The sequence below is a fragment of the Benincasa hispida genome, chromosome 2 (assembly GCF_027475165.1).
Source record: "Benincasa hispida cultivar pf3 chromosome 2, pf3_genome.v1.1, whole genome shotgun sequence".
NCBI classification, from domain to species: domain Eukaryota; kingdom Viridiplantae; phylum Streptophyta; class Magnoliopsida; order Cucurbitales; family Cucurbitaceae; genus Benincasa; species Benincasa hispida.
This window is the reverse complement of record NC_143479.1, coordinates 12292202-12316698: the sequence shown is the minus strand read 5'-3', so window position 1 is coordinate 12316698 and position 24497 is coordinate 12292202. Positions and strand designations below refer to the sequence as shown.

Here is a 24497-nt window from a genome sequence, read left to right as displayed (position 1 = left end):
ACTGAATTAGATCCAAAAAAAAGATCACAACAAAACATTCCTTACACAGAAAACTAACCTGTCCGAGCCAGAGTCTGGCCTCTATAAGAAACCCAAAATCGAAGCTCCAACGCATCACTTGGACTTTTTTGGAGCTCTGCTTCACCAGTGGCATGATCACGTCCAATCCGTTCCAAAAAGTTCTCCCATTCATCTAAAATACAAAGTATGTCTCACTAAGTCGTGAATATGGGGGAGAAAGAGAGGAAGGGTGGAGGGGGACCACAACATGGAGAAACTCAAGTGTCCTGATATTAAGCTTTCAATACCTGTGCATAGACTAAATGATGAAACAGAGAATCCTAAAGTATTAGATCGACTTTCACAAAATGGATTTGTAGCTGAAAAATGCTTGACCCAGGGATCCTATATATTGGGTTAAGTTCAAAATAGATGATTCACTGTCTCCAAATTTTCCTTCCAGAGTATACACCAATCAAAATTCAGCTTGATGTTACAATATCTAATCTTACTTTTTTTATTGGTGAGGAGACCACCCAAGCTAAGAGACCAGAGAATAACTTGAATTTCTTAGGACACGAAGAAGCAAACAGATGTTTGTACAATAGGCCAGGCAGGACGTCTTGTCTAGGTCAAATTGTTAAAAGAAGACCTTACCAAGGTGTCAAACTTACCCATAGCCACAAGGTGTCAAAATTATCTTGAATATTCCGTAAAAAATGTATTTTCCTCCCATACAGGTTAAAGATCATCGCCTCTCTCATAAAATTTGTTATTAAGCACCAATACACCTAAAAAATGCATTTGTCTCCCATACAGAGCCCCTCAGAAATTTATGAACTTATGTTTAAATTGGAATGCTTTTTTTTTTTCTTGCTTAGATTTATGTATTATGGTTGAAGCATTGATTTTGATTGCTTTCATTTTTTTTTTTTTAATTGTATTTTGAGCCATAGACTTTTTCCATTAATTCAATGAAATGATTTGTTTCCAGAATCTTCTATCAATAAAAATAATTAATAGTAACCAGAATAGTCACAGCAATAGCTGATTCTTTGTAATTTTTTCTTTATTTCCATTCCCTGAGTTTGTATCCCTTAACATATATCAAGTTTTTTTGTTTTTTTCTTTTTGTTAAAGAAACAGAATAATTATAACGGCAATAGCTGCCTGTGCCTGACAACCCGAGTAAGACACTAAAACAATAAAAACTACACTTTGTATTAAAATTTTGGTCAAATTGCAAGTTTAGTTTTTCAACTTTAAATTTGTATTTTTTTTTTTTTTTTTGTGGAAAAGAAAACGAGTCTCTTTATTTATAAATTAGTAAGACTAAAGCTCAATGTACAAGAGGATTATACAATGAGCACTTAGACTAAGAATCAACGGACGCACTCGAACATCTCAACCAGGTTGACACCCCATAATTCCCTCATCATATCCAACAAACAAACATAAAAAGGACAAATTTGCGGCTAATACTCAACTTTAAGTTTGTATTTAAAAGATCTCTACCCTTCAAGCTTGTGTCTAATAGACCATGAAGCTATGTATGAGAGAATGGTATTTCTTATCATCGAGGGGTGCCTCGCATTTAAACAAAAGATTTTTTAATCAAAGACCTAAAATTAAGCAATCAATCTAAATATAAATGGAAATAGAATATACAAGGAAACAATCTTAACAATTCCAAATTTACAGGTATTTGAACCTTGACACAACAATTCTCGAGCAAATCTGAGTTGGCTAATGTTGTCCACGAGTTGGAGAAGGATGTCTTTTTTCTAATAAAATGTTTAGGGAAAGGCTTCCACAGGTAAGAACACTTCTTGGATTTCTTTGGAAACTCACGGTAGTCCACTTTTTCTCTCCAAAGAGAATCTAACTCCACCTTATCCTTTACCAAGTTCATCTCAATCTTGTTTGAAAACTCTTTCCTGTGTGGAGAGGAACCGGAGTCATCGACCAGGGAAAGTTTCTAATAAGAAGCCAAGGTATTTGACAACGAGTACCCATTCCTTAATTTGCAAACTGAAGGACATCTTGAAAAATTTGGAAGTATTCAAGCAGGTAAAAGAAAATCCAATTCAGAGTTAAGAGAATTGAAACCCACTTTTTCATCTTTTATAACTTGAGACAAGCGAACAATATTAATTGGATTAGTAAAATCTTTAACAAATAAAGCACCTTTGATCTTACTTGGCGGATCGATTGATACAATACCACCGAAATTCAAAAAATTCTTTCCCCACATTTCATCTGTAACCCCTACAATCAAAGGGATAAAACCACAAAGATTTTTCTTAACTTGAATTCTAGCTTCCGAGACGCTAAAAAAATTCGAAGTTTCTAAAGCAATACTTTCAAATCCACCAAAATAAGCTTCAATGGCTTCGATCGTTTGTTTACTCCAATAATCTAAAGGAAGGTTTCTTATCGTAATCCAACCTCCACAACCTCTTGTATACAACGGCCGACTGTGCGTGAGCTTATTCCATTTTTCAAATTTTAGGTGGAATGAGCCAATTTCTTGCCATTTGCCTGGGCTCTCAATTAATTCCTCCAGGTCTCCTTGATCTAATTTGATCAAAGCATTTTCCGCAAACAGTGGATTAACAATGACATCTGGTTGAAAGTACAATCTTAAGTTTCAGAAATCTCAGCCCAATCGTTGAACTCAAATAGTCTCGTAACTATCCATAACTTAGTAAAATCTTCCTTAAAAACATCACGACTCTTTTGAACCCAATATTGGTTCTTGCTCTGTTTTCTGGGTGACAAACCAAGGGGTTGTGAGCACCTAACAAGAACCATACTCTATTTCTTCGTTATAGTGGCAAGGCTTTGAAAAACAATTCTTGTCAACACATCTATCCCATGACTATTACTCATGATCGGTATTTCAACAAGATTCAACTCCAAACTTTGAAAAGACGGCTTTAAAGATGAATCGTATGTTGGGTTTTATGTCTTAAAACTCGTGGTATGTAAACAATGGAACTTATTCTGAAAGTTCAATAAGGTGTTATTGAATAGAAATCCAATAGACCTGAAAGTCCCTCGACTATTGGATGAGTATTTGAACTTTATGTGGAGACATAAAGGTGGTTCAGGTTCGAGTAAATAGTCAAAATGATCTATAGTATATGACTAAGGTTGGGTACCTTATTCTGGTAACACTATTGGATGTGGTCTGCTCTGTAGTTGTTACAAGGAGTTATATAGTGCTACAAACGAAGTGATCCTAATTCGTTCATGTTAGGACATGAGGAATGGGGGTGTCCTTGTGCAAAAGGGTTTGTACAAGATCGGATAGATAGCTCAATAAACCTCTCATTTCAGGGGTAAGACCGGATAGATAGTTGGGGACATAGGGTGCAAGACGAAATTCACTCCTAGTCGCTTAAGTGTTGATTCTAGGTCTTGAACAAGAGGCCCCGCCCTCTCATTGGCCCGAGAGGGACTCGGTTTTGTTGATTGGATCACAAAACAATTGTTCGTTAGGGGATCAGTGGAGACTTAAGGAACAAGAGATAATTTCAGGAGTAAAACAAAGATTCGACCCAACCGTTATTACGAACAACCTTTGAAGGGTTAACTTACTAATCATGGTTATATCGAGTGAACATAATATATCTACAGTGAGAGGAGTTCAACTATAGGCTTTAGTGGAGTGACTCATTAGTTAACGAATGAGGGTTAGATCGGTCTAATGAGTTTAACCGATTAATCTCGGATCGTTGAAGCCTATGATCTGTAGGTCCACAAGGTTCCCCTACTAGCTCGGAAATGGATTAGCTCTAGAGTAGCGAGATAAGTTAATTTGAAACATTCAAATTAGAATTTAATGAAATTGGAGAATATATATATATAAATATGATTTAAATATATGAAGATGAATTTATGTAAAAATTAATTTAATATTGGATATTAAATTAATTAGAATAATTTAAATTGTTTAAATAATTATTTATTAATTTTATTAGAAAATTAATTTATAAAATTAATTTGTAAAATTAATAAATTTGATTTTAGAAATAAAATATGATTTTAAAATCAATTTTAGATTTTGGAAATAGGAAATTACACAAAAGGAAAAATGGTTTTTTCAACATCATCTTCAAGTTTCTCACAAAGAACCCATTATCTTCAACCTTCAATTACTCCAAGCATGAGTTGCATCCCATGCAGCAAATCTCTTTGCATGACAGTCTACAATATATTGAAGAGATTGGAGTGATTTTGTTGTGTTGCAACCGAAGGAATTTTAGCTGAAAATTCTTGAGAAGGCGTTCTTCATTTGGGTTGTTGTAGTGAGCATTCTCAAAGTTCCCTTTGATTCCAGCTTATTTTGAGTCCCGCAACTCAATCTAGAGCACCTAGAGAATAGTAGGGAAGATCTTGTGGTGGTCTGCACAAAGATTTGGAGGATTTAGCAACTGGAAATCAAGATTTCAACAGTTCTTCAAAGATATGTCTTGAAACCCATTAAATTCTGTTTAAGCATGTTTTCGTTTCTGCCAAAATTAATGAATTAGAGTGCTTATCGATCCTCGTCGCTTCCGCTGCGTGCTGGTACCTGTCCAACATCATATAGGCGCTTGAAAATCAAATAGCATATCCACAAAAGAATGCCAACCACTCTGCAAAAAGCCCGAAGGAACATGAATGAAAAACCGACCCCCACTTGATGGCCAAACAACACATCGCATAATCCAACCCAAGGAACCATAGAACTTAGACAAACTTATTGCTCCATAATCATCACGTCCGTTTTTCTCAAAGAAATGAGAAACAGAGCCCTGAAGTAGTTCAACAATATTATCCACAAACCAACTTAGCTGAGACTTAGAAAGAATTAGGAACTCACTTGCCGCCACATCTTCTACCAGAAACAAACCAATGTCATTCCATATGCAATAAGGGATCCCATTCACATTGCAACTTTTCACTTCTATGCATGAAGGGAAATCGAAGCTATTGGCTGGAACTAGCGACCGGGGCTAGGATGAAGAGATGAAGGTAATAGGGTGGTTGGAACTAGAGATTTGGGGAAGGACGGAGAAAGGGAAAGGAGAGCGGAAAGCGGAGAGAGGAGAAAGAAAAGGCAAAAGAACGGAGGAAAGACAGGGAAGGGGATCGACGGACGGAACCAACGACGAAGACTGGTGGAAAGAATGCAGAAGGCAACGACTGGTTGGGCAAGCTCGGGGCAAGAAAGAAATGGGAGAAGAAGGAGGCGATGAAGAAGATTGGTAAATGCAAAGTGGTCGGAGTCAAACAGATAGGGTTTTGAGAAAGAGAAGCCGAAAGGTCCGTCGGCCAGGAGGACCGACAGACGGAGGTCAGTGGCCAAACGCTAGGTCAGCGGAGGACAACTGGAAAAGTGGACGGAGGCGTACGGAGGTGGATGAGCGGCGATGTGGTCATTTTACAAAGGTGGACGAGCTTGGTTTTTCTTCCCCTCTTTATTATAGGATTTACTATTTCCTACCCAAACTAAAATAGTCTGCACCTCAAACACACACTATTATAACCCAGAATAAAATAGTTTGCACTCCAAACACAGACTATTATAACCCACGGACTATAATAACCAACTCAGCTCCCTAAACACCCCTTAAAAGTTTAATTACCTATTAGACATATCTTAAAGTTCAATAACCTATTCACAACTAAAAGTTCAAGAACTAAACTTGTAATTTATTATTATTTTTTTTAAAAAAGAAACCATTTCATTGATTGGATTAAATATCCAAAGATATCAAGAAGATATACAAAAGGGGCTATTCAAAGGGAATAAAAAAGAAGTTTCCCATTAGCTATAAGGAAAGAAAAACTATGGTGTAAGTCAGCTATATGCACGGGATCGTTCCCCACTTGCAAGAAATAAAATGACTCAACAATACAAATTCAACAATAGAAAATCCACAATCGAACAACGTAACAAGAAATCTAGTGAAAAAGTCCCAATCAAAGACCACCCAAGCTATAGTAGTATAGCAGGTATTTGGAATTTCGGTGGTGGTAGTAGTCTTTATAGATGATTAGACATTTCCCAACGAGAACCACCTCCTCACGTTTTCACTTTCAATCAAGGACAAAGCAGTGGAGAACAAACAGTAAAATGACAACTAGTTCGACATTTCATTTTCTGTTTAAGGTTGTCTTACAAAATAATTTTTCTAACAAGGTTATTAAACATGCAAATAAGCTACCTGGAAAAATCTTCTGGAGATAGAAAAGAATGGATATGCCATCCTCGTTTTCCATTCGTATTTCAGAGGAACTATAAAGCACAGTTTCACTGTAGTATGGAGTAAAGACGCTGTTGCACAAAACAGAAAATAGCATATAAATTACTTAACATAGGAACCCCAACTTGTCTGAGCAATCAACTTTCTCAAACCTGAACGGCACCATTTCACTGACAGGTTTTGCCGAAGGCATGTCCATAAATAATGAATTTGTGAAAAACTGTAGTCTTCTTCTTGCTTCAAGATTTTTTGGGATGTTAGCTGCAGAGTCCTTCACTGTAAGAAGTAAATGCAGACGCTTCACAAGCTCTTTCTGTGACAAAAAAGGTGACAGAATGTTATTACAAAATAATAACTGAGGAAAAAGTTGGCATTCACGTCTAAAAGTCATAAGGTGCGTGGAGAAGTTGGAAGATTGTCAAGAATGAAAATTTATTAGAACAAATTGTGTTTTACTCATTCGTACAATTTCTGAATCTTTGGGCCATTCAATCCGAGAAAAAAGGCGACCTTCATTTCTTGCCCTCAACAAGATATTCCATGTATCAAGCTGCTCCCTAGACCATTGAAAGTGTAAAGGACTTTAGCACATTAACAATTGCCTAACGAAGTAAACCTGCTCTAGGAATCATACCTCAAATCTGATGAAAGCAGGTCATGGGTAACAACCTCATAAAGCTCAAATACAGCTTTTGCAGCACCTCTAGCAAGCTCAGGAGTTTCATTTCGAGTCTGACACAGAGCTTTACAATTTAATTGAAATACAAAATTTAACAGACAAACATATTTACAACAGAACTTCCCAGAGAATCTGAAGTATGAAATAACAAACTGACGTCTCAATTAACAATAAGATACTGAGGGAAACCAGGTAACAGAATGCATACCAAAAGCCCTGTAAGCGCTGTAAACTTTTGTAACACAATTGGAATCTTTTTAAGGTTCAATGTTATAACCAGCGAACCCTCTGAAATACTATTGGTAATCTCCCGAAATATCCTTTCAACCCTAACATAAATAAGTTTACATGTGAGTTAGTTAAATTACAGAGAGAGCAGAAGGAAGACATGAGAAAACTTGTATACATCATACATACAGAAGTATTTAGATCCAAAAAGATAAAAAGTAACAGTAAAATAATACCAAAGTCTCCCTTCACCATCGACAAGGGCATATAAGATTTTTTCAACGCTGTAGTAGCATTCTTGAACTGCATATGCCATATACTCATCCCGGCATATTCTGTTCCATAGGTCTGTCTGAGTATCTTTGCAATCCAAAGCCAGATCAACAGCCAAGAATATCTACAAAAATTGAAATTTGATGAGGCCTTCAAGTGCACCGTCCTAATCAGAAAGTTGAACGTGCTTGACTGAGTATGAAAGTCAATTGCACCTTACTACTTAAAAGAAACAAAGGCCATTGGACCAATCTGAGGCTCCCTGTGTTGCTGGGAATAGAAAGCAAGTCCATCTCCCTGGAAATAATATCAATGGTAAACTAAATGCAAAAACTGGACAACAAATATCTGTAAATGTAGTATATAAACAAAATAAAACAAGCCTAAAAATGTTTAAACAAAATACAAACGAAACTTTTCTTTTTTTGTTTTTAGTAAATAATGTTTCCAACATACCTATTGCTAATGAAGTCTTCCTCACGTAAACTTTTAATGATCTCATTCCAAAATGGAGAAAAGATTGCTGCATATGTCTTGCTCATATCCTGAGTCCCCTATGGAAGCCCAATAAGTAATAAAAAAACAGAAGAGGAAATATTCACATAGACGTGACATAGACAGGTTGAAAATTGTGCACGTGATCAATTTTTTTTCTCTTTTTGAAGTGTGTGCCTTTGAACACTTTTTGTATATTTTCATTGTACCAATGAATAGTTTTTGGGTTATAAAAAATATATCAATATACGTATGTATAGGAGAGAGAGCATCCTTTTATAATCAATTGAGTATCCATCAACTTAGGCATAAGAAAAAAAAAAGGAAACAAAGCTTTTAATTAATGAAATGAAAAGAAACTAATGTTCAAAGTATAAACTAAAATACCAAGAATACCAAACAAATACATAGAAAAGGAAAGGACTAAGTAGGAGAAATAAAGGGTATGTATGGGAATGATTTTGACATGGCTAAAATCATTTTTGCCATTGCCAAAATCACTTTCCTTTCAAATATTGATGTTCCGCAAATGTTGAAATTGATTTTAGAAAAATCTTAAATGATCTAAATTTGATTTTCCAATAATTAGTTGAGAGGTGATTTTTGGTGGGGTGACTGACTGGGAATCAACCCAAAAATTTGTCCTCATTTCATTCATTTATTGAAATACCAAAGTTGCCCTTACATTTATGAATATTTTTTTTGCCCTTCTCAGTTAAATAATTTCACAAATAGAAAATGTCCTTTGATGAAAACAGGGCTGAGAGCCAGAGCCTACTTATACACAACACTGTACAGCCGGTTAGAACAATTATAAATAAACTTATAACTTGAACAACCAGTAGTCTGTACAAAATAGAAGGCTTTAAGGCTTTTAAAAGATGACAACCTACTGGACAAGGATAAATACCGAACATAATATACTGAATAAGACTTCTACATCATTTAATCATTCTAACATCATGTTTTAAATCAAACACAATAATTCAAAATCACTTTTAAATATATAAAAATCACTTCTAAAAATTTGGAGTCAAACATCAATATTATATTAAAATTAATTTACCTAAATCTCTTTTTCTAAAATCATTACTCCAACCACCACTCCCAAACATCCACAAAATCAATCCAGATCAAATGTGAAAAGGGTTGTACCCGAGCTGAAAAAAGCGAACAATCGAAGGAAGAGACTTATCTAGTATAAACCGTTGAACTCTTTCAAATCAAAGATTTAATAAAAGAACTTAAAATAAACACCAACTAAGCTTAAGAACATGCACGCAAAAACAGAGACGTTGCAAGACTATATAATTACCAAAGGAAAAGGGTAGGAAGCTGGAGAATGAAGAACCCAAATGATACAACAACAGCCTTCGACTATCTTCGAAAAGTGAAAGTGTAGCTTAAACCTAAAGGACTACGTCCGGAACAATGTGCAAAAGAGCATTTTGAAAGACCTTAACCCACTCTACACAATTGAAAACCACAAGCTTCAACAATTGAAAAAATTTTGGATGGTATCTGAGGAGGAGACAAAGGAGAAGCACTCTACTTCGTATCTTGAACACACTGCTTTTCCTCAACCCCTTGAAACAAAATATCAAAAGCTTTCCCGATATGATGTACTGAGAATAGTTCCTTAGGAACTGAATCCAGATGATGAAAATCAGATTCTTCACTGCTCAGTCCTTATCAGAATCATAGGGGCGAGAGAGATCACCGGAGGAAGAATAATAAGCTTCTCCAAAAGATCAATCACTTCAACTCCAACAACCAAAATAGGGTTATCGTCATGCAACAAGGGATCATTAGAGTTTGCTCCTTGATTGTTCATTTCTCCTTTTCGAGTTTGTCTCTATGAAAGCTGTGCACGTGATCAATAAGGGAGCTTCTAAATTTGAAAAGTTTGATTAAAGTTTTCTTAATCCTAAAAATAATTAATTCTGGAGTTTTGATGAGGGAGATCCCAAGAAGAACCAAAGGCCAACTTCGCACACCAAGCAAGACCAATCCAACCAAATTTGTAAGTTGTTCCTGGGTACAATCAATCCCACACTAAATTTAGTCAAGCTACTTTCAAGCATTGCCTTCCTAAATACATTTTTTTTGTACCCAGACACTTTGAATCAAATATTTTCGTTCTTATAAAAAATGTTGGGTATGCTAGCACTCAGATACCATTATATTAACAGATCCACACAAACATGATTGATTGCCATGTGAAATTCAAGCTTTTCTTATAAATCCATGCTCGGTGCCTAAACGCTGTATCATAAAAAATAAACAACTACTAGCAGACTAATTACATACCTGAGGTGCTTGTCCATTGGGTGGCAAACTGTCCATGTGAACAAAAAATTATTACCCAACGGAAAAAAATACGAGGAATCCATAGATAGTCATCTTAGTAATAAACAGATATATAAACAAGAGAACAGTCATTAAAGAAACAATGGCAACCATCTTAAGACATCCTCCAGAATTTTATAAACATTTATATAGGGCCTAAAAAAAACTCTCTCCACCCCATTCAGAAAAGGGATTTTTTGAGCCAAAAATGACTTCTACAACTAAATTACAAACCCATTATTTAAAACTAGACCCTAAACTATCTAGTCAAACGGGGTTTGGGCCTTGGGTTACTAGCCTACAGTATGTCAAACCTTAAACCATGGTTATGAGTTTCTCATTTTCAAAGAAGTCCATAGGATAAGTCAAGCCAAGAAAACTGCTAGTTCTATGAGCATATGAGTGCATCGTGAAGGCTTGAACTTGATGCGAAGAAAACCTTCCATATACATACACATACATATACACACACACACATACATACCATTTGACCATCTCATGGCATATATGCCCAACAGAAGAAGTTCTAATTAAGGAGTTGTCATCTTAACGATGTACCTTTTTGTCTGCGTAGAGACAAGGTTCTTCACAAATGCTTCTGGAAAGCTCTCAAAACGTTTGTGCATCATTTCAAGTGATCGTATCTGCCACAAATTGATGAGAAAACAATCATTGAAGTGAAAATATGCACCAAAAATTTAAATAGAAAAAGAATGAGAAGTATAAAAGATGTGATCTACTCTACATCCCCAACTTATTTGTAACAGAAAAGGACATATTATACTTACAATAAGAGATTTGAACAAATCAATGACCAAACTCCGGCAGAATCTGATATGAACAACTACAATGCTAAAATACAGAAAATAAACATATAAATAATTATACCTCTCCCAACCGACCCCGAGCACCCTTTACACCACCAATGATGGCTGACAAGAGTGTGTACCATATGTAAATGTCCAAGAGATAGAGCTGTAACATCCATAATTGAGAAGTGAATGTTAGGAAAGAATTGTTTCACCCCAAAATCATAGCTTTAGTAAAAAAATCAGCACCATTCCTTAAAGATGACATGGGTTAGGATGAAAACAAGGTGTTAAAATACTCACAGCCACAACAGGAGCCCATAAGCTAACTACAGTCGACACATTATTATTATCTGTGAAAACAAAATAAGGCATCATTACAATACGGTTTAAGACAAATTATTTCTGACAGAAACACCAGATAATAGGTGGTTATGAGCTTCTAAAAAAAATCTAGGACATGGAATTTATAAGAAGCATGAGGCAAATAGGAATCACGCTTCATCATTCTAAAAACCTGGACATGGACATGACAAGAACATGTTGATAAAAGGTAACTAAATGTATCAGTACATTTAACATGCCCACAGCTTCCTGGGGACTGAATTTTTCCATCCTTTAATTGGTCCACTACCCTTTTTAATAAAATCAACCGCTTTCATTGAGAAAAAATGAACAAAAAAAAAAAAGACTGATAGACCAAAAAAAACCAGCAAAAGCATCCCTATGGAAAGGGGATCCAACTATGCAAAGTAACACTTATAAAATAGTTACAAAAGGTCTTCGAAACCGAGCCCACAAATGAACATGGAAGTGGACAAAGGACCAGACTTCACTAGGGTCCTTATCCACCCGCAGTTGGTCGACTACACTATCAGGTGACCCTTTCGAGCTGCTGGCCTTTTTTTTGGTTGGACAGCCATTCAGAAGGGGAAAAGGAAATTTTCTGGCTGAAATTCACTAGGGCCTTCCTTTTGGTCAACGTAGAATGGAAGGAATAGCTTGCAATAAAGACCAACCCATGAAGATAAACCAAAGGAATGGTGTACAAATGAAACCTTCTGGATAACCTCTAACAGAGTTTTCCAAGACATTTCTAAACTCCACTAAAGAATGGTGTAATTTTTTTCGGTAAGGAACTGTGCTGGAGAGAAATGTAAAAATGCACCAGAGCATCCAAAAAAGGACTACACCATCCAAGTCCGACCCTAACTACAGAAAAGGAATCCAATTCAAAAGAACAAGACCAGGAAAATGATTACAAAAAGATTTAGTAGCTAAAGATCACGAAGAGGTGTTAAATATAGCCACTTCCCATACTTCGTCACCCACTCACTCCACCTCCCTAAAAATCTTATTATTCCTCTCAATCCAAATACCTTATAAAACTACAAAAAATAGTTGAACTTACTCTTGGAAATGAAAGAATGCCACGAATAATCAAGAGATGGAAGGTTGACAATAATAGTGGTTGGTTGGACAAGCGGTTTAATCTGCATTAAAAACATAACTGACGAATATCAACTCAATCATAGTCATCAGAAAGGCAGATCTATACATGAATCTGAAGGAAACTTAGTGTCTGAGAAAGAAATACCTGGAGAAAGTAAGCAAAAACGAATTTACAAATCAAAAGCACTAACCAAAAGGCTACATATCTGCAGTAGAAAAGAACATAAGTTCACAATTACATAAAATCCCGAGAACCTTGAAAGAAAATAGAAGCACTCATCCACTTCTAGTTCCAGCGGGAAAGGAAGAAAAGGAAAACAAAACGAAACAGAAGTCTACCTTACCTTTATCCATTAAAAAAGTAAATGTAACTAATCAGGGATGCAACCCTACTCTATCGGATCAGATCAGAGGTAAAACTTCAAAATGTACAATGGGAGTACTAAAGGGGAAAATAAATAAGAATAGTATCGATATCACAGTTCTAATTAAGAAAATGAAAATCCCAGTTCCAGAGTCGGAGATAAACCTGCAATAGTCACTTGGTTTTTCATATAGACCACGACCAACAAAATAACGTTCCTGAGGTAGGTAGAAAAAGAGACGATGAATATCATCTTTTAGAAATTGGGCAGAAAAGAGTGAATTTAAGTCATTCCTTGTTTACACCCTTACCTGATAGATCCATTTGAAAAATTGAAAAAAAGACTGATCGGACATCTCAGAAAGAGTATGGCATGCTGGTAACTTCATCAACATTGCAGCCACAAGGTGTAAAGCAGCATAAACACCCAACACTATAATATATATTCGAAAATAGAATGAATTGTCTGAGCTTCGAGTATTTCTTTCTTCAAGAACCTTCCTGCGTCATTTTGGCACATCATCAAAATCCCAATAGTGAATACATAATTCAATATAAAATTATAAATCAAAAGATTAAACACGTTATAATTTGTGCACAAGTAAATACTTGATAGTAGAATAATCACTTCCAAGAAAAGGTGAAAAAGGATGGATAAAATGCTTACACATAAACATAAGTCACAAAAACTGAACTCAATCCCCACCAGAAGAATCTAATAACAATCCTTGATATAGCCATTCCTCTTGCAGTGGTGTATGCCCCAAAAGTAAGCAATACATCTAAGGAGCCTATGATAACAACAAACAAGGTGAAAAAGGAAAAGTAAAATTCAAACAAGGGTAAGATTCCATCAGTTGAGAATTTAAAATCCATACTCTCAATAAAGTTCATGATCGCAAATGTTGGCCCAATGCTAAGAATAGCTTTGAAAGTGTCCAAATTAATACGCTCTTTGTGGAAGGCAAAAATTGTCAGAGCCTACAATTTGTGTATAACAAGTCAGCAGACTCAAATTAGAGAGCTGCAGAAGTACGCTACTCACAGAAAAAGGGAATCATAAGTAACCTGGAATATAATTGCCAAAAAGATCCAGAGACGGTGGAAACTGCGATACAAATGAAGAAATGTGCGATGCTCAACAAAAGAAGTCTTGCCAGTCTGCACAATGTTTGAAAAATAGTGACACCAACAAAAATATTGTACCAATTAGGGATAATAAACCCAAAGAAATGTTTAAATTGAAGAAGTAATTACAACCAAATAATGGGAAGTCATTCCATAAAGTCCTACGATAAATTGTTATATTTTATTTGTGTACAAAAATATAGTTTTTTTTTTTTTCTTCCATAGTTGTATTATATTTCAATTGAAACCTAAAGTGGAAAAAATGAAACAGACATATCTCACCAAAATGGAATATCTGACATATCACAAAGAAAACATTCAAACGATCTTCTACATCCCATGAAGCACTTAGATAAAAAAAACCTAGAACTCCTCAATAAACACCAGACGTCAGTTAAACAACTCAAAGCACTCCTACAGACAAAAGATGACTCCACCATGACGTGGCCATTATGTCGAAACAGAGTAAGGTTAATCAGATAAGTGACAGGTTGTTGATTAATTCAAAGTTAGTAGGATGGAGGTCTCCATTGGCTCCTTTTTTTTTTTTTTTTTTTTGAGGTCATCAAATTTGTAAAGTGTCCAAAGGTGAAAGGAAATTAATTAAGTTGGAAAGGGATTTAGAATGCGGTTTGCCTTATTCAATTCTGGAGCAATGGACGTTCTCAAGTTTTCGTAAGTTCAGTTGGTTGATCTTTAGTTCAAGTCAAAAGGGTTTAGAATCTTGTATTTGTTTTGTTTAGTAGATTTCTATTGCTTTGTAGGATGTTAATTTCTTTTTTAAACGAGACTATTCATTGATATAATGAAAGAGTCTACAGCTTCCCGTCCTTGTTTGGAATAGCCATAAACCCAAATGGTTCAGTTTCGAATCATTGGGATCATCACACTTCTTCTTGGTCCATCACCTTCAGAAGACTCTTAAAAGAAGAAGAGATTATAGATTTCCAAAATTTGCTAATCATTGCTTCCAAGAAAGAGTTAAAGAACTGCCAAGATTCACGTTCGTGGTCCCTTGAAGTTAGTGGCTCCTTCTCAGTAAAATCATTGGTCAAGCATCTTTCCTTGGCTTCACCACTCGATAATTGCCTTCAGAAAGCATTATGGAAGCTCAATTGTCCTCAGAGAGTGAATATTACAGTTTGGATCATGCTATTTGGGGCACTTAACTGCTCTTTAGTTTTACAGCAGAAGCTGCCTTCTCACTGTTTGTCTCCCAATCGGTGTGCTTTATGCAAATCAGAAGGGGAAGACCTCCAACACATATTTCAGAAGAAATGACTCACTGAGCCGAGATCACTAACTAATACTAATCTAATACTAATAGAATAGAAAAGAACTGTCTTTTCTGTATACTTTCCCCGGTTTCGTTGCTACCGCGGGCTTTACGCAATCAATCAGATCATATAGATATCCCTTCAACACAACATAGGTCATCGAAAGGATCTCGGAGACCCACCAAAGCACGAAAGCCAGAATCTTTCAGAAAATGGATTCCTATTCGAAGAGTGCATAACCGCATGGATAAGCTCACACTAACCCATCAATTTGGGATCCAATTTGGAATTTTCCTTGGGAGGTATCGGGAAGGAATTGGAATGTAATAATATCAATTCATATAGATACAGAAGAAAAGGTTCTCTATTGATTCACACACTGTACCCGTGGGATAGGGATAGAGAAAGAGGAAAAAAAACAAAGATTTCACATAGTACTTTTGATCGAAAAATCAATCTGATTTATTTCGTAACACATATTCTTTGAATGTGCCTATGCCATTAATTGTTGGAGATCTCTTTTTGAAGGCTTCAATATTCGTTGGGTCTTTGATAATGTTTTCAAGAACAATGTGCAGCAGATTCTTATAGGGCCAATCTTCCAGAAATCTCTAAATCTGTTGTGAACTAATGTAGTAAAAGCCTTGCTAGTTGAACTTTGGTTGGAAAGAAATCAAAGAGTGTTCCAAGATAAATAAACTCCTTGGTTTGCTCGTTTTGAGGCTGCTAGACTCAATACTTCATTATGGTGCTCTCTTTCTAAAACCTTTGCAGGTTACTCTTTACAAGATATAAGCTTAAATTGGCAGGCATTCACACTCGATGACTGACTGAAGGTGGAAGCTGTTGGATTCTGTTTTACAGCATAGTGTGGTCTTGTCTTAGGATATTGTTGTCGTTCGTCTTTGTCTTTGGTTTTTCGTTAAAGAAGTTTTGGTTGAACATTGTCTTTTGTATCTCTTTTATCTCTTTGTAAGGTTTCCTTTTTAGGATTGATCATTGAGTTTGTTTGTTGGATATGATGGGGACGCTAAGAGGGTGTCAACCTAGTTGAAATGTCTGGGTGCGCCTCCTGATCCTTAGATTTTAAAATCTTTGTTTCAAGTACATAACTCATGTACTTTGAGCATTAGACTCTTTTATTTATATGAATAAAAAAGATTGTTTTCCTTTTAAAAAAAATGAAAGAGTCTAGTGTTCAAAGTACAAAAGAGAAAACGACGAAAAAACTTCATCCATGCCAATACAAGGCTAGAACCAAATTACATCATAAAGACTAAAATTCTGGAGAAAAAAAAATAAAACAATCCAATTAAACACATCTTAGAAACCCATATTCCATAAGACTTAAACTCGAAAAAGCCCGAAACAAATAGAAAAAGCTATAATTTAAGCTTTCCATATAACTTTTTGGATGGAGGTTAACTCATTATACACAACCCCACCAGTTCCAATCAAGTATTAACTATAAATCCTGACGTGTTTTGTTTTGGAGTATCTTTTACAAACTCAATAAATTCTCAAACTACATAACCTGCACCCTACCATTAAAGGCATTTACCAAACAAGTTGCAGATAGCAGCGACTCTAGAAGATATACAAGGCACCATAAAAATGTTGTTCAAATGATCGATGTCAACTTGGAAATAACACACAGCTAGTTAACGAAACATGGGGGTTGACAATTGCTGTCAGCCCCTATTCTTCAATCAAGATCATAACCTAGATACAAAGGCCTAGAGTGAACATTCAAATTCAAAAAACTGACTCTGACTAAAACCAATCAAACCAACATCAGTTGCTTGGTCTGAACTGAACCCACGTGTCAGTTGGCTAGTGTCCTCGAAGAGTGGTCATCTGCTAACCAACTAGTAATTAGCTAAGTAACAAAACGGCAAACTACTTAATAATCAAACAGACCAACAAAAAAAAAATAACTAACTAATGGAACAAACAACAAACTTCTATAGAACATTTCGCCCATCTTACTGCATCAAAATGCTTGCTGAGAATTGAACATATTATCTTATATGTAGAAAACAGTATGTTCCATGTCAGTCTTCTCAACTTACAAATTCACAGCCGAAAAGCTTAGCAATGCAAGTTCAGAACATTAGAAGAAGTTACGAAGTCAAACTTTCTAACCCGTTTCGAGCCTTTCGGCTCCTGTAAAAAACTTGATTCCTTCCTCATTGGCCAGCCCAATTCGAAGCAAGTAGGGGACCTACATAAGTATCACACTCATTAGCAAGGAAACCGTGAGTCAACTTGTCAGAAAAGGAAGTAATAAACTTAACAAAGCTAAACGAAACCAACCAAAAGTATTCATTGAAATCATCGTAGTTCCTCCATGCTGAGTGTGCAGCTTTCCCATTTTTGTTTCTTTCAGTTTCCTGCACTTCGAGAAGATGGAAATGAGCCTCATAGGAGATAATTATTTAAATTATAAAAAGTTTATGTTTCTATATAGGCTTCAGCGGCAAAGCCTTTTTGTAGTTACCCTTTAGGTCTTGTTTTACTCAATTACAAATCCTTTTTAGATTGTTTCCTCCTTTTGTAAGCTTTATTTTTGTAACCCTTGTATTCTTTTTTTTTTCCCCCTCAATGATGGTCTTGTTATTCATTTAAGAAATAAATAAATCAATTAAAAATAGAAAATTAAAGCCGCAATATCAACAAGAAGCAATACCTATTGGTTTTTTGGCAACAACTTTATTAAAAAACAAAATACAATTAACTAATTCTATATATGCTATATAAATACACTATGATTTGAAAGAAATCATAGAGTTTTTCATGATTGATTAGCATCTTCAATGGTCCAATCGATCTGAAGTGGCTAGACTCAATGCTTCCGCTTGGTGTTCTCTATCCAAATCTTTTGTGAATTTTTCCATTCAAGATATTTGTCTAAACTAGGGAGCTTTTATCTCCTCTCTTTGAACTTTGTCTTCGCATTGACCTATTAGATGCTTGAATGCTATAGTTAATTTTCTTTTCAATTATTATTTGCTTTGTTTCCTTGTATTTTTAAGCATTAGCCACTTTTCATTATATCAATAAAAAGTTTCTTTTTCTTTCCAAAAAAAAAAAATACAAGTATTGAATAAAAGACAAACTTCAGGACTAATCCGCCACCTCCAACTGCAAACAGTAAATACCTACTTTAAAATCTTTTTTATTAAGAAATTCTTTTTCTTACAAATGTTCCATTTCACATCTAAATATTACAGCCTTATCTAAAAAAAACATCTAAACATTACAGCACTAGTGGAAGAATGATCTACTTACAGCTACAAGTGTCTTGTAGATAGGACAAATGATTCGTTGGAGGAAAGACATGGAACCATCTTCCAGCATACAGTTCTTTGAAGGAATTGCTTCTCCATGATCAAGTATGGCATCCAATTCTTTTGCCATCTATGACCAAATTTATCATGTGATTATTCATAAACCAAGAAAAAGAACTAACATTTCATCTCTGACTTGTGGCCAAGAACATTCCAAGCTTGTATATGGAAATTGCAACTATGAAACATAAAGAAAGGGCACAGTGTGCAAGAAGACATCTCATAAAAATTAATCAATATTTGCAGAAATATTTAAAAATTCATTTTGTATGGAAGTCGAAACCCATAGGGGTGCTAAAATGAGCTACATGCCAACGCCAAGATGTAATTTTAGTATCCCCTCTATCGAGAGAAATTCATTAATTCCTCTGGTACTTCCTTTTGTATCATTTAAAAATTCCATCCTCTTACTTCATCTTCAACACCCAAACTCAGTAAATAATCGTAAGGTTTCATCCAAGTTAAATCAAACATATCAAGCACCTTATTCCACAAAAGATATATAGGACAATGCAAGGATGAATTATATATACATTCTCTCCTCATGCCACATTAGCCATACATTTGTGAAAGCAAATAAGTTCGAGAAAGCCTCCTCTATAGTATAGAAAGCTCGGTTTCTCACCCATATATATATACATATATATAGATAGATATATATACATACATATACATACATATATATAGATAGATATATATACATACATATACATACATATATATATATATATATATACATACATATACATACATATATATATACATATACATACATATATATATACATATATACATATATATATGATTAAAAAGAAAAGGGCGAAAGATAAGGAATATCTGGTCCTCCCCTCCTCCAATCAAGGCCACAACAAACCTCCCTAATTAGTATAACCCAAAAAAAAAGGATAGTCACATAAATACTTGGACTGTACTCCATTTAGAATCTAATTAGATGGCAATGGTTCCGAGTATAATAGTGAGACTTGCATTCAAGCGAAATCATGAGTAGAAAGAGGTATTTAAAGTCTTACATGGTGGAACAAATAGCAAATGCATTCAGGAAGGAAGCGGACATTTGCAGCTTCACCCCATATCAGCAAGTACAGTGAAACAAGGAAGAGCTTCCTGTCCCTATTTATTGCCTCTAAGCTGTTTGAATAGAATGACAAAAAAGAAATTCAGTATAATAAACAAACAAAATGTTTTAAGAAGAAAATATAAATAAAAGGAATAGCACAAATAACCTATTCCACGCAAGGCGAATACGTAAGTATTTACACCATTTGATGTAGTTATCAAGCACCTTCAAAAAAACCTCGTTGACTGCTTTCTCATCTATTTTCTGCATAAGCTCCAAATAAAATATTTATAAATCTATATGCAAATGAAGTCAATATGATGCCCCAGGAAAAAGAAACTAGAGAGTACAACCTTCTTCCCACCCCCCAACAAGAAAAAGAAAAAACAAAAATATTTATAAGGTTCACCCTCATGATCTTGTAAGTCTCATTTCTTTTCCTTTCCCACTACAGCGGCTGCTTGGTTGCTGCAGCCACTTCAACTGCTTTATGGCTCAATTAGGTAAAGTTCGTTTCACTACCAAGGCCTAAGGAGATTCACAACTCAAGTCACCGCAAGTAGCTCTTGGATGCATAAGCTCATGGTTCGACGATATTAGCAGTAAACAAAGAGTTCCATTTTATGCAGATGGTATAATTCTACAATTGCTTCTTTTTTTAATGGAAACAAGCCTCTTCATTAATAAAAACGAAATAAGACTAATGTTCAAAGTACAAGAGAATTGTACTAAGAGCAAAAAGCAAATAGGCCAGAGGATCAAAAGGCACACCCGGACATCTCAACTAAGTTGACACCCCCTTAGCGCCCTCATCATTTCCGATCAAAACTAACCTCAATATAAAAAATCTAAGGCTAAAACTCAGCCCATACAAAGGAGTAACAATATTAGACGGTTACAACATAAGCCAAGAAAAGGGCAAAACAAAACAGAGCAAAAACCTCCACAAAACCAAGTACAATTTGACAAACCAATTACAAAAGAGACAATTTAAAACTAGAATAGAAGTGATCAGAGAGGCAATCCTCCGTCATTTTGGGAAAATGAAAGCCCGCCAATTTAAACATAAGTCATGAATGGAGTAATATTTGAAATCCTTGCTTAATGTGCACCAAGAGGAAGCATTTCAACGTGTTGTTTCAAAGCGATCCAACCAACCAGATTCTTTATCATGGAAAACCCTCTGGTTTCTTTCAAACCACAGTTCAGCAAGTAAGGCCTTAGCAATATTGACCCAAATTAGTCGAGGGCTCTTCTTTAAGAGAGAACCCATTAAAATCCGTTGCACATTAGGAAGCACAGATACTTTTAATTGTGCAGAGAATCGGTATCAGATACGGATACGTCCAGATATGTGGTAGATACGTGTCTTATACGTGATTTAAAGTATCTGATTTTTTATTTTTATTTTTAATTTTTAGATACGTGTATCTGCTTCCAGATACATGAAAGGGATACGTGGGTCAATTTTTTTTTTCAAATTTAAGCCCAACCCACAACCCATTTTATTTTAGCACATGATTAGGAGTGATTTTAAAATCATCAAAAATCACTTTTTCATTTTTAAAATCACTCGAAAACACACTTTTAATTACTCAAAATTAATTTAGTTTTCAATTTTACATTTTTAAATGCAATTTTCATATCGTCAAAATTAGTTTTGAAGGATTAAACACGTTTCATGGTGATTTTAAAAATGACAAAAGTGATTTCACCTATTTTAAAATCACTTCCAAACATAAAAGACCACTTCAATTAAGCAATCCAAAACAAAATAAATTAAAAATGATAAAAACATAAAAAATTGAAAAAAAAAACCCGTAACGTAATTAAATCTTCATTCTTCCCTTCTCTCTCACTATTTAAATCATGATTCACACCCCCTTCATCCTCAACTTCATTCTTCAATCTTCATCTTCTACTACTTTTCTACCATCTACTCTAGTCGCTCAACAATCACTCAACGTTATTGGATTTTTTTTTCAAGTTCACTCTCTTCTTGAATCTACTTTAATCTAACCTAAAATAAGTTTTATAGCAATTAATTATAACGTATCTTCAACATACCCGTATCTTAGTTTTTTAGAAATTAACGTATTGTCGTATCGCATCGTATCCGTATCTGTGTCTGTACTTCTTAGATTGTACATTAGTTCTGAAAGTGTCTCCAATTACCCAAGCAACGTTAAAGAAGGAGAAGAATCTCCACCAACAGTTAACTAAATAAGTGCAATCAAAGAATAAGTGTTGTAAATCTTCACCTTCCATTTTACATAGAGGACAAATAGATGGTTACAGGCAGCTAGAAGGAAATTTTCTTTGCATAACTGCGGAGCAATTTAGGAGCCCGAATATCATAATCCATACGAGGATATTTACGCGCCTCGGACTTTTAGACTTCCATAAAGCTTTATAAAGACATTTATCCAATGGAAATGAAGGTGACAAGTGAGTTGTAAGGGATTTTACAGAAAATTTACCGAATATTTCTAAGGACCATGTTCTTCTATCGAAATTCTTCGAAACCCTCCGAGCTGAAATTTGTCCAAGCAAGTCTTGAAACTCAATAATCTCATCGTCTTTGAGCAAACGGCGAAAGAAAATAGACCATGAGGATGACGTGTGATCCCAATGTGCTGCTTGGAGCCCTTTGGTAAGAAAACAATCTTAAACAATCTTGGGTAACAGATGCTTAAGGGTTGAACATCAACCCATGGGTCAGTCCAAAATGCAATTCTAGTACCATTTCCCAGTTTAAAAAGAGCCAAGGCTTCCACTTTCCTCCAAGTTCTAGAGATGTTAATCCAGGGGCATCTCAAGCTATTACCGGTCCTTCCCACCGTGTGCCATTTAAAAGAGTCTTTTCCATGGATACTTCTTATGACTTGTCTCCACAACGAATCTTCTTCCTCCATCTACCGTGAACCCCATTTAGTCAATAGGGCCATGTTCTTAGCTTTGAGACCACCAAAACTGAGGCCTCCATCCAACTGTGAATGAGTAACCAGATCCCATTTCACCAAATGGTTTATTTTTCTTCCTGTGTGCCCTTCCCAAAAGAAGTTCCTCGTGATTCTTTCTAAGGAAGATATGTCTTCGTCAGGCATTGCAAACAGAGACATATAGGTTAAACGTGTTCCTCTACCAATAGCTGATGAGATGCACAACTCAAGTCCCTCTTAATCTTGGATGCATAAGTTCATGGTTTGACCATGTAAGTAGTTAAAAAAAAAAAGTCCACCATAGGCAGATAGTACTATTCTCCTCTGTCAGGCAGGGCTTAACCTATTAGTCTTGGATGCATAATTTCATGGTTTGACCATGTAAGTAGTTAAAAAAAAAAAAGTCCACCATAGGCAGATAATACTATTCTCCTCTCCCTCCATGGCGTGGAATTATAATCACCAATACCTAAGTTACTTTGTTTAAATATGGTCAAAGCACCGAGCCTCTCTCCGAGACAGTGCCCAGATCGTTACGCCTTTCGTGCGGGTCGGAACTTACCCGACAAGGAATTTCGCTACCTTAGGACCGTTATAGTTACGGCCGCCGTTCACCGGGGCTTCGGTCGCCGGCTCCCCTGTCATCAGGTCACCAACTTCCTTGACCTTCCGGCACTGGGCAGGCGTCAGCCCCCATGGATGAAATGAATTGGAGAATTTTTTAAGACAAAATATCTCCCTTGGTAACATTTGAATGTTTCCTCATGGTGTTCTCTTTCTAAGCTTTTTGCTGTCTTTTTCTTTATATGACATGTTTAAATCGGGATGTCATTATTTTTCCTATGCAATTTCTTTTATTTATTACTTTTCTTATTCACTCGTTTTTTGGAGTTTGTATTTTTCCACCAATAGTCTCCTTTCAATTTTTATTTTAAGGAAAAAGATAAAAGAAAGAAAAATTTCCAAGTATTGCATATGCCATCTGGAATGAAATCTTCAGTGCCCTCAGTTGGAACATGGTCACCCTTCTTGCATCAATCAGTTGGATCAGAATGACATTAATGGATCATCCCTTCAAAGATCACAAGGCGGTCATATGGACCAACATCATTTGCATGGTTTTGTCAAAGGTTTTGTCAAAGATTTGAGAGAAAAGAAACGATCGAATCTTCAAGAGCGGCTCAAAGCCCTCAAAATACATCCTAGAATCTTCTAATTTTTGTGCACCTTTTTGCTGTAAACATTTACAGCCCCTTAAAGATCATAGCCTAAACTATCTTCTGGGTCTTTTATATACACGTAGGATTATTTCATGTATCAATGAAATTGTTTCTTATAATAATATTTTTAAGAAAAACAAAGAAGAAAAAAAAAAACTAAACTTCATACTATGAATGATGTAGAAAATTTGATAGTAGAGTTCAAATAATTGAAACTACTCACCGGATCAGCATTGTTAGGTATGCCAAGACGAGATTGAGCATTTGCTACCATGAGAACCACATGCTCTCGTTGATTTCTTATGTTGTCCCCCTGAAAATAAGCAATTAAGAGTTAACAAACGGTTGAAACACTAGTTTCAGCGAGAAGTACCAAAAAGATAGCATTGTCCCAGTCCTACCCATTCTTTTTTCTTTAAATTAGAAGTATCGTATGATTTTATTCAAATGGGTGAAAATTGCAGAGGGAATGAAGTCGCCGAACACCTCTCAAATGGCAGTAACAGAAAAGAAATTGGTTGGGGTTCAGAGGATAGCTGATTCCAAAGTCATTGGATTGGGTGTTGAATGCTTGTTGTAACTTTTCATTATTTTAA

General features: G+C 35.5%; 1 protein-coding gene across 2 annotated transcripts in view; it reads right to left on the bottom strand.

The window, feature by feature from the left end:
• GSL8 (glucan synthase-like 8) overlaps positions 1-24497 on the bottom strand; it is a 75146-nt gene that overhangs the window by 30629 nt on the left and 20020 nt on the right. The window contains exons 7-32 of one of the 2 annotated variants that reach the window (XM_039022919.2): positions 24125-24214; positions 19906-20003; positions 19693-19810; positions 18603-18731; positions 17628-17704; positions 17457-17535; positions 13975-14067; positions 13785-13887; positions 13574-13697; positions 13218-13407; positions 13072-13124; positions 12688-12748; positions 12502-12583; positions 11394-11443; positions 11170-11256; positions 10840-10925; positions 10243-10270; positions 7894-7991; positions 7653-7734; positions 7401-7561; positions 7145-7265; positions 6892-6989; positions 6724-6814; positions 6410-6570; positions 6219-6328; positions 59-193 (exon numbers count right to left, since the gene is read on the bottom strand). In XM_039022919.2, the coding sequence (XP_038878847.1) occupies positions 59-193; positions 6219-6328; positions 6410-6570; positions 6724-6814; positions 6892-6989; positions 7145-7265; positions 7401-7561; positions 7653-7734; positions 7894-7991; positions 10243-10270; positions 10840-10925; positions 11170-11256; positions 11394-11443; positions 12502-12583; positions 12688-12748; positions 13072-13124; positions 13218-13407; positions 13574-13697; positions 13785-13887; positions 13975-14067; positions 17457-17535; positions 17628-17704; positions 18603-18731; positions 19693-19810; positions 19906-20003; positions 24125-24214 (2605 nt within the window). The remainder of the gene's footprint in view (positions 1-58; positions 194-6218; positions 6329-6409; positions 6571-6723; positions 6815-6891; positions 6990-7144; positions 7266-7400; positions 7562-7652; positions 7735-7893; positions 7992-10242; positions 10271-10839; positions 10926-11169; positions 11257-11393; positions 11444-12501; positions 12584-12687; positions 12749-13071; positions 13125-13217; positions 13408-13573; positions 13698-13784; positions 13888-13974; positions 14068-17456; positions 17536-17627; positions 17705-18602; positions 18732-19692; positions 19811-19905; positions 20004-24124; positions 24215-24497) is intronic. The other variant, XM_039022921.2, reaches the window with a different exon arrangement.